The sequence below is a fragment of the Salmo trutta genome, chromosome 12 (assembly GCF_901001165.1).
Source record: "Salmo trutta chromosome 12, fSalTru1.1, whole genome shotgun sequence".
Classification (NCBI taxonomy): Eukaryota; Metazoa; Chordata; class Actinopteri; order Salmoniformes; family Salmonidae; genus Salmo; species Salmo trutta.
In genome coordinates, this window is record NC_042968.1 from 74,491,124 (window position 1) to 74,502,353 (window position 11,230).

The 11,230-nt window shown below is 42.3% G+C and overlaps 1 protein-coding gene across 1 annotated transcript; it reads left to right on the forward strand.

The window, feature by feature from the left end:
* Window positions 1-1,766: 1,766 nt before the first annotated feature.
* Window positions 1,767-5,024, forward strand: LOC115202609 (alpha-1A adrenergic receptor-like). Its single transcript, XM_029766704.1, has 2 exons — window positions 1,767-2,700; window positions 4,486-5,024. The coding sequence occupies exons 1-2, from the start codon at window positions 1,767-1,769 to the stop codon at window positions 5,022-5,024; spliced, it is 1,473 nt and encodes a 490-aa protein (XP_029622564.1).
* The last annotated feature ends 6,206 nt before the right edge of the window (window positions 5,025-11,230 follow it).

Below are 11,230 nucleotides of genomic sequence, written 5' to 3' on the forward strand. Positions count from 1 at the left end.
TCGTTGGGTATTGCAAAGTGTTGAAAGCATTCGATAGGGATGCTGCTCTTGACACACTCGAACCGGTGCGCCTGGCACCTACTACCATATCCCGTTCAAAGGCACTTAAATATTTTGTCTTGCTCATTCACCCTCTGAATGACACACATACACAATCCATGTCTCAATTGTCTCAAGGCTTAAAAATCCTTCTTTAACCTGTCGCACTGATTGAAGTGGATTTAAGAGGTGACTTCAATAAGGGATCATAACTTTCACCTGGATTCACCTGGTCAGTCTATGTCATGGAATGACCAGGTGTTCCTAATGTTTGCTACACTCAATGTAAGTATAAATAAAAAATAAGGAGGATTAGGAATTATGCAAACAATTACATTGATAGAACCCACAATATATCTACAATATTATAACATACTCACACACTGCCCATTACAGAGTTAGCACATGTTGCTGCCTGATTTATGACCCAGGTGAAAATTAGCTTTTGTTTTATACATTTTTTTTTACGTCTATGCTTTGATGGTTTCCCTCATAACTTACGTTTTGACTAACAATGATTCTGTGTCAGTGGAGCTGGTGTTTGAAGTAGATGGTTTTATGCATCAGGAGTCAAATCGACAGACAGATTCAGTAATGTTATTTTGATGAAAAGGAAATCGAAAATTGTGTGTTTATTGAAGCGAGACCTCTGGTGGTATTTAATGATGTGTGAAGTGAAGAAATCTTTACAGAGCACCTCTCTCTCGGGGAAGAAGATATTTGGCACTCTAATACATTTTTACAGCACACCCATCATGTTATTGTTGTTTTTTGCTGTCTTTTGGTTTTATTTAGGATTACTATAAAACATTTTTATATCCTTTTATGTGATGGATGCCTGGCATATGGTTGTAAACCTAGATGAATGCTTACTCAGTCTCAGTCTTATTCAGTCCTATTTGCAACAGTGACTATTCACTGGGCATGAACTGGTTGAATCGACCTTGTTCCAACGTAGCTTGTCAACGTATTGTGATGTATTTTCCACATAGATTCCACATCACAATACGGTGAAAAATTACATTGGAACAACTTTGACTCAACCAGTTTGTGTCCAGTGGGTACATTTAGGCCTAGATTCATTCCAGACCAAGGACGTTCTGCATTATACTGCGCTTGACATTTAAATGTAATTTCCGATTGAGCTGACATTTGCAGTGTTTACCGTGAATACAGTCTGATGCCGATTCTGATTGAATCCCACCTTTTGTCATTCCGTGAAAAAGGGATGGAGCCTTGGAGGATGTATTTTTTTATTAACTGCTCTCTTTTTCCTGTGTTTTTAGTGGGACTTTTGCTTAATAGAATCCTCCCTCCAGCAAGTTTCTACCATGCCATCTCAGTCCCATGGAGGAAGAGACAGCATAAACATATTGGATCTTGTTATCACCCAGAAAACCCTGCAGCCAAACTCCACAGACAAATGGCACAACAATCAGTGGCAGTGCTGAAGATTTACTATCCTGACCTGTCAGTATTTTTTTATGTCTCTGCCAAGGACATGTGATTTGTGCACGCATTGGCAAGGGCTCCTGCCTCCTGGCATCAAAGATCTGTGATTGATGAGGTAGCAACTTTTGCAGTCTTGAGTCACACGAATGGGAGATACAAATGGTGGACTCCCAACTCCTGAGCTGAAGTTTGCAAATCTGACTTCTGATTTAACAGAACATTGCAGTCAATCCCAAAAACATTCAACTAATGAATTAACCATAAACAAAACCAAAATGGTTCCCTCGGGTGAGAACATAACTTTCCCTGTGTCAGAGAACTGTCCCAACTGCAGCTCCTCTTCCTACGCTGATATGTATAACACTAAGGCTGTGACCCTGGGTCTGGTGCTGGGAGTGTTTGTCATCTTCGGGGTTCTAGGTAACATCCTGGTCATTCTGTCTGTGGTGTGCCACCGCCACCTGCGCTCTGTCACACACTACTTCATCGCCAACCTGGCAGCGGCCGACCTGCTCCTGAGCTCCACCGTGCTGCCCTTCTCTGCCACCTCGGAGGTCCTGGGGCGCTGGGTGTTTGGCCGGCCATTCTGCAGTGCTTGGGCTGCCTTGGATGTTCTCTGCTGCACTGCCTCTATCCTCAGCCTGTGTGTCATCTCTGTGGACCGCTACCTTGCCATCAGCTACCCGCTGCGGTACCCAGCCATGGCCACTGGGCGGCGCGGCCTGGTCGCAGTGACAGCTCTCTGGGGCCTCTCGGCAGCCATATCCGTGGGTCCGCTCTTCGGCTGGAAGGAGCCCGACCCAGAGGACGAGACTGAGTGCCGGATCACAGAGGAACCGGGTTATGCTATTTTCTCTGCCCTGGGGTCGTTCTATGTGCCACTGGCTGTCATTCTGGCCATGTACTGCAGGGTGTATGTGGTGGCCAAGCAGAAGTCCCGGGACCTGAGGGAGGGCAGGAAGAGTGAGGGGGGGATGGTCACAAAGGGAGAGGGAGTGACACTGAGGATCCATCGGGGAAATGCCCCTGCTGTGCCAGAGGGCCAGGAGGAGGAGGGAGAGAAGGGCACCATTAGGCGGAGACGCACCACCTTCGCCCTTATGCGCCTGCTGAAGTTCTCCCGGGAGAAGAAGGCAGCCAAGACACTGGGCATCGTGGTTGGCTGCTTCATTCTCTGCTGGCTGCCCTTCTTCCTGGTTATGCCCATCGGTGGGTATCCCACAATGCCTTTCCTTGCTCTCTATGATATGTATGTGCTGCTGCATGCCTTTTGTTTCGAATTGTTTGGAAATGAAAAAGAGTCATTAATATGACTAGATGTCTGTCTAATTAACTGTCAAATAACAATATCAGAGGGAATAGCATCACTGAATGAATTTGCATTTTTCTCACAAAAATAATCCCTCTAACTGATTTCCCATAGCAGCATATAAACCCACATTACTGGATAGAGAGTGATTGCCTCACACTGTGTCTTTTTCTAGTCAGGGAAAGCTTCCCTTCCAAATCGCAGAAAAATAAACCCCTCCACTCAACTCAATTGAACTTTAAAATGTAAATCTCCCCCTCTCAATGGAAAAGCACTGTGACAAAATTTAATGGAAATGAATGTATTGATGGAGACTGAAAGAGGGGGAATAAGCCACAGGGCCTATTTTCTGCTTTTCCCTTGTTTTAGTTCTGCCACAGCGCACCAAAAACAGTGTTAAGAGCCGTAAGCAAAAGCAACCCTCTATTATACAAATTCAGCTAGAAAATCGCTCCTGTTAGCATGGCCATGGGATGAGTCACTTATAACAATAGTTCAGTGATTTGAAAGATATGACAGGGCACAAATGTTGCATTCTATAATATCTTGACCGATGGCAAAAATATGAATGATAGGAAGATTAAGAGGGGCTATATATGACCATATGATGATACATGTCGCCTACAGTCAAAATACAACATTGCCTCAAAGCTGTCATCCACGTCGTTAATAGCCCCACAGAATGTGATTCATGAGATGCAGTATAATGGCTTCACAGACTTTAATATCCTTGATTAGGGATTGGAGAGATCTGTAATTCAAGATGATATGGAGATTGGGGTTGAACTCACCTACTGTAGATGAGCAGATTAGTAGAAGGCCTGCAGATGGCCTAAAACACTCATGCTTCTGAATCCTCCTCCTTTGGTCTGGGGAGGTGTATCTGAATGCATCCATACTGTGCATTTCTTATCCTACTTTAGAATGCATTTATACACCAGTCCAATATTAGAATAGTTTATTGATTTATTTGTGTTTTATTGTATACATAACAATGGAGTCTACGACCTTGGTTACCCCTGTAAGTCTACCCCCTTGGTTACCCCCGCTATACATGTCTGTTTTCTTTTAAAGTACATCAGGAATTAAATTACTGCGATGGAGAAGCAGAGCAAATGAAATGCCAGCGTTGGGTTAAACTTCAGGGAAGAAATGAAATGAACAAAAACACTATTCATTATTTGATTCCTAAACCATTATGGACAACAAACATAAAGGTTATGAGTTTGTGTTCAGTAAGCAGGCGCCCACAATCACCCTTCATCTTTCTAAGGCAGCAAAGCATTACTGGAGTTTAGCATTTCACTATAAACAGCACAATATTTCATGCCGACTCTGAGCTGATGCCCCTGAGCTTCTCAGACAGGAATGAAAGAGTTGAATGCTTAAGGCATTTAGAGACAAATCCAGGTATGTTGGCTTTACAAAAGTCTAACCTAGAAAGATAACCTACAAAGTGTTAAGTACACAGTGAACATCAGTATGTCTGCAATTGGAACTATAGTGAAATGGTGTGCGTTAATGTGTGAGCTATCTTTGCTCATCTTATTGTTGGTATCAATACATACAGAGAATGGCCGATAGAACATGCCAATGATCAATGATTCATATAGACATTGTGAACTACTGTATGTGTTTAAGTGACAGATCTGTGTGTGTGTGCTTTCTGTCTGTTCTTTCCACAGGCTCCATATTCCCATCGTGCAGGCCACCTGACACCGTCTTTAAGATCACCTTCTGGCTGGGCTACCTCAACAGCTGTATCAACCCGATTATCTATCCCTGCTTCAGCCAGGAGTTCAAGAGGGCCTTCCTCAACGTTCTGCATGGACGCTGTCTCAGACAGGGGGGCAGGAGCTCCAAATCTTTGGGGTTTGCTTCTTCCTATGGTCCCAGTCCTGGTCCATCGTCTCTTATCAGATCCAAGCCTCCCCCCTCCTCCTCCAGCTTCTCCACCAAGCCCCGCCAAGCCCCCTCTCCAGCCTCTCCCTCCTTGGGCTGCTGTAGGACCTTCTCTGGCTCCTCTTCCTCAGTGGGGGTGCCAGGCCATACCCATATTGCTCGGGTCCAGAGTAAAAGCCTGCTGAAGGCGTGGCGCTTTGCAGCGGGGGAAAGACCGCCACCATTGGGTGCTCCTTGCCTAAGCCCTTCAGCCCGTCGTGCTGCTACATGTCAAGCCAAAGTCCATCGCCTCTCCATGGGAGCGAAAGGGGAGGCAGTGTGACTGGGAACACTAAAGGCTGCTGGATAGTAAAAATCCCAAATTCTAGGAAAATAAGTGATTGTAATTGGCGTGAAGTTAAGTCATATCTATAGACTTGCTGGAGTCAGTCTAGCTATTAACATTAGACTGATGTCTGATGTGTCTTCAGGTTGCAGGGAATGGGAGAAAGAACACTGCTCTCAGGGAGAAAGTAACACACCTGGAGGTAGAGATGTACTGTACTGTATGTGCTGTGATGCAGTGTATAGAAGGATGTATTAATCAAAAGGAGGATACACAGTGTCAGTGTCAGAACAGAAATTGAATACAGAGTACTGAGTTAGTACAGTGATTGAATGAAAACATGTGCTTTCTAGTCACTGAAGAGCAGTGGTGGAAAAATTATCCTATTGTCATACTTGAGTAAAAGTAAAGATACCTTTACTTGAGTCATTTTCTATTAAGGTAAAAGTCACCTAGTAAAATTCTACTTGAGTAAAAGTCTAAAAGTACTTGGTTTAAAATATACTTAAGTATCAAAAGTAAAAGTATAAATAATGTCAAATTCCTTATATTAAGCCAACCAGACGGCACCATTTTCTTATTTATTATTTATTTATAGTTAGCCAGGGGCACACTCCAACACTCAGACATAATTTACAAACAAAGCATGTGTGCTTAGTGAGTCCGCCAGATCAGAGGCAGTAGGGATGACCAGGGATGTTCTGTAAAAATGTGTGTGAATTGGACCCTTTTCCTGTCCTGCTCAGCATTCACAATGAAACAAGTACTTTCGGGTGTCAAGGAAAATGTATGGAGTAAAAAGTACAATATTTTCTTAAGGAATGTAGTGAAGTAAAAGTAAAAGTAGTCAAAAATATAAATAGTAATAGTATAAAAAGGAATACCTGGGATAGGATAAAGTAATCCTTCTAACCCCCCCCCAAAAAAAAGATTTAGATGCACTATTGTAAAGTGGTTGTTCCACTGGATATCATAAGGTGAATGCACCAATTTGTAAGTCGCTCTGGATAAGAGCGTCTGCTAAATGACTTAAATGTAAATGTAAATGTAGAAACCCCCAAAAAATGACTTAAGTAGTACATTCAAGTATTTATACTTAAGTACTTTACACCACTGTTGAAGAGGAGTCCTTGAGGGAAATGTACATATGTTCAACATTGTCTAACGTCAATATTTATGACATGCTTAACATCTGACGTGCAGTTTTCACAGTGCTTTGTACCGAACAATTTAACATGTGCTCAGTTCTTGTAAAGTGCTCTGCTGCTGGCATGTACAGTGGCTTGCTAAAGTATTCACCCCCCTTGGCATTTTTCCTATTTTGTTGCCATACAACCTGGACTCAAAATGAATTTTTTGGGGGTTTGGATCATTTGATTTACACAACATGCCTAGCGCTTTGAAGATGCAAAATATTTTTTCTTGTGAAACAAACAACAAATAAGAAAGAACTGAAAAGTTGATCGTGCATAACTATTCCCCCCCCCCCAAAGTCAATACTTTGTAGACCCACCTTTTGCAGCAATTACAGCTGCAAGTCTCTTGGGGTATGTCTCTATAAGCTTGCCACATCTAGCCACTGGGATTTTTACCCATTCTTCAAGGCAAAACGGCTTCAGCTCCTTTAAGTTGGATGGGTTCCGCTGGTGTACAGCAATCTTTAAGTCATAACACAGATTCTCAATTGGATTGGCTTTGACTAGGCCATTCCAAGACATTTAAATGTTTCCCCTTAAACCACGCGAGTGTTGCTTTAGCAGTATGCTTAGGGTCATTGTCCTGCTGCAAGGTGAACCTCTGTCCCAGCCTCAAATCTCTGGAAGACTGAAACAGGTTTCCCTCAAGAATTTCCCTGTATTTAGCGCCATCCATCATTCCTTCAATTCTGACCAGTTTCCCAGTCCCTGCCGATGAAAAACATCCTCTCAGCATGATGCTGCCATCACCATGCTTCACTGTGGGGATGGCGTTCTCGGGGTGATGAGAGGTGTTGGGTTTGCGCCAGACATAGCGTTTTCCCTGATGGCCAAAAAGCTCTGACCAGAGTACCTTCTTCTATATGTTTGGGGAGTCTTTGGTTATCTTTGGTCGCTTTGTTGACTCTCTGATTAATGCCCTCCATGCCTGGTCCGTGAGTTTTGGTGGGCGACCCTCTCTTGGCAGGTTTGTTGTGGTGCCATATTCTTTCAATTTTTTTATAATGGATTTAATGGTGCTCCGTGGGATGTTCAAAGTTTCGGATACATTTTTTTAAACCAACCCTGATCTGTACTTATCCACAACTTTGTCCCTGACCTGTTTGGAGAGCTCCTTGGTCTTTATGGTGCCCCTTGCTTGGTGGTGCCTCTTGCTTAGTGGTGTTGCAGACTCTGGGGCCTTTCAGAACAGGTGTGTATATATACTGAGATCATGTGACAGATCACACTTAGATTTCACACAGGGGGACTTTATTTAACTAATTATGTAACTTCAGAAGGTAGTTGGTTGCACCAGATCTTTATTTAGGGGCTTCATTGCAAATGGGGTGAATACATATGTACGCAACACTTTTCCGTTTTTTATTTTTTCGAATTTTTTGAAACAAGTTATTTTTTACATTTCACTTCAGCAATTTGGACTATTTTGTGTATGTCCATTACATGAAATCCAAATAAAAATCCATTTAAATTACAGGTTGTAATGCAACAAAATAGGAAAAACGCCAAGGGGGTGAATACTTTTGCAAGGCACTGTATAAGCATCTGTGTAACGTATTGAAATCTCATCCCCATTAAATGCAATGGAAATTATGTAAAATACAGAAAGTATTTTCATACTAAATATATTATCATGCCTCTCTCCAATCACAGTGGAATATTTCACTGTATCTGCACCAATCCTCTATGAAAATGAAACATGTCACCTGTTGTTTTGCATGTGTGATTAATATACTGAACAAAAGTATGAACACAACATGCAACAATTTCATTGATTTTACGGAGTTACAGTTCATATGAGGAAATCAGTCAATTGATATTATGCCCTAATCTGAGGATTTCACATGACTGGGAATACAAATATGCATCTGTTAGTTACAGATACCTTAAAAATAAATGGGTCTCACAATGGGCCTCGGGATCTTGTCACTGTATTTTTGTGCATTCAAATTTCCATCAATAAAATGTTATTGTGTTCGTAGTCCATAGCTTATGCGTGCCCATACCATAACCCCACCGCCACCATGGGGCACTCTGTTCACAACGCTGGCATCAGCAAATCGCAAATCGCTCACCCACACGACCCCATACAAGTGGTCTGCGGTTGTGAGACCTGCCAAATTCTCTAAAATGACATTGGAAGTGGCATTATGGTAGTTAAATTAACATTCACAGCTCTGGTGGACATTCCTGCAGAGAGCATGCCAATTGGGCGCACCTTCAAAACTTGAAACATCTGTGGCATTGTGTTGTGTGACAAAACTGCACATTTTAGAGTGGCCTTTTAATGTCCCCAGCACAAGGTACACCTGTGTAATGATCATGCTGTTTAATCAGCTTCTTGATATGCCATACCTGTCAGGTGGATGGATTATCTTGGCAAAAGAGAAACGCTTACTAACAGGGATGTGAACAAATTTGTGAACAACATTTTGAGAGAAAAAAGCTTTTTGTGCATATGGAACATTTCTGGGATCTTTTATTTTAGCTCATGAAATATGGGACCAACACTTTACATGTTGCGTTTATATTTTTGTTCAGTGTATTTATAACCAGGTATGCATGGCCTTTTCAGCTGTTAGGCAGCCCGCAATATATTAAATATGTTATGACTTCAAAGAAACATTGACATAGCCACTTCTGTTAGACATCAAAATACAGGTAGGTTCCAACACTTTTCCCCCCATTAATCCATTTGGTCCAATAATAAACAACTTGGGAGATTTCTTGATTTCAATGACCATAGCATTAGTTCATTGTCTCATGACGTCCGTCTGCACTGATCTGTCTGATAACTCTCAAACACTCAAAAGAAGTTTGGCTACTGCTGTCCTAACATTTGAAAATGTTACCAAGGTGACATCATCCTCTGAATCCACTTTCATCCTCAAAAGAGTCAAAATTAATCTTTCCAAAACCTTTAAACCTGTAGCAAATATTGCAGTTTTTTTAAGTAGAAGTCTTCACTACCTAATTCTACATCTAACTAAGGTGTTTTGTGGTGATATAAAATTTGCTAGCTAGTGTCTGCTTGCTGGCTGACCCATGCAGTCTCAAATCAATCCATATGAAATGAAAGGCAGGGATGCTAACAATGCCGGTTGACACACTCAATGCTGAAAACTCCCGCTAGCTAGCTAGTGAAGTTCTAGCCAGGGGCCAACTTTGGTTTTAGAAGTGGGGGTGACATAATGTGGTGGGTGTCTGGGGGTCTTCTGTCACGACTTCCGCCGAAGTCGGCTCCTCTCCTTGTTCGGGCGGCGTTCGGCAGTTGACATCACCGGCTTTCTAGCCATCACCGGCTTTCTAGCCATCACCGGCTTTCTAGCCATCACCGGCTTTCTAGCCATCACCGGGTTTCTAGCCATCACCGGCTTTCTAGCCATCGGCGCTCCATTTTTCATTTATCCATTTGTTTTGTCTTGTTCCCTGCACACCTGGTTTTCATTCCCCAATCACACTACATGTATTTATTCCTCTGTTCCCCTCATGTCTTTGTGTGTAATTGTTTGTGTTACGTGTCAATTTTGACGAGCTAGACTGGTGTTCGTTTGTTCCGTGTTTTATTCACGAGGTATGTTTATTTGTTTGAACATAATTATTGTGACTGTTTGCGCGTGTTGTACTTTTGCATATTGGCTAGAGGTTTCGGTGCAGTGGCGTCTGCCTGTTGGTTTCTCCTGCCTAAATAAAGTGTGCGCCTGTTCACAACTCTCTGCTCTCCTGCACCTGACTCCAGTATTGTGTTGCATTGTGTTGCACCTTTAACCAATAGCCTAACAAATGAACAACTCCTACAAATAAAGTACAAAGACTTTATTAAGACATCCTCTATATCAAATTTCAGCCAGACCGCCAGCCAGACCGAACCGCCTGCATGCCCAATCCCCACCAGTCTAGTCAATAGCTCAACTTTCTCCCCAACACAACCTACTTCCCATATATTTTTTTCATGTCTCAAGGAAAGTTTTGGAAAACTAAAGTTTTATAAAAACACACATATAAATACACCTACACATTAACACACATAAACAGTATACCCTCCATATAATGAATATCATAGGCATAATAGTACTGTAGAGCTCTTTTTACTTGCACACAATATAGCTGGGTCACCCCGTCCTGCCCCTAGGGGTCCACGGCCCTGCAGTGCCACAACCCAACACATCCCACTCAGCTTTAGGATCTTAGTGAAACATTCATTACTGGTTTCAGGTGTGTTAGTGTCACGAGAATTTTCAATCCCAATGATGATAACTAACAATTATTTAAGCTTTGACCAATCCCTGAGGTTTGTAAGACCCTGAGTTTAATAATAATTAGGCCAAGACTCAGCTTCTGCAAAAGGTTGGTTCTTTATTCACGAGAACGTTCTAAAGTCCAAAATACAAAGACATGTCATTTTATAACTCTCACCCCCACCTACTTCCACGCACACACAGACACACAGACACACAAACAGTAGGTGGGATGTATCTTTCCCCACAGTCCTCATTCCTCATTTATCACTACCAGGCTGGCAGTTCTATCCTCCCAAGATTAGAGGGACCTTGACAGGACTCCCTTTCCTGTCGTAAGTTTCTTAGAGTTCTAACCAGGTCAGGTCATGAATTGTCCTCTGTATTTTTCTTAGTCACACACACACATTCCTTTCCCTTACTTGTCTCGACCAAACCTTATTGAACTTAAGTTTATCACTCTAATTATTCATTATACATGTTACATAATCTAATAATTACTAATAGTTACGTTTGTCTAATTATTCATAATACATGTTACATAATCAAATAATTAGTCATTACCTTAAACATATAAATTCCCTTATCAGTTGGGCCAAGGTCAGAGTGACAACCAACAGTACGGCAGACCCCCAGGGCCAGGACTGAGCAACACAGCATCTGGGGATTGCCTAAATAGGTATCTCCCCTGACGTGGGCATGTTTTCAATACAGACTCCTTTTGTCGTACAGTGTTCCATATAAGGCATCCAGACCTTATGAAAGTTGC

What these genes read in the sequence shown, in the direction of transcription:
- LOC115202609 (XM_029766704.1), top strand. Translation starts at nt 1,767, where the DNA reads ATGGTTCCCTCGGGTGAGAACATAACTTTCCCTGTGTCAGAGAACTGT. An exon ending in CTTCCTGGTTATGCCCATCG is followed by an intron (nt 2,701 to 4,485) that starts GTGGGTATCCCA and finishes TTCTTTCCACAG; the next exon opens with GCTCCATATTCCCATCGTGC.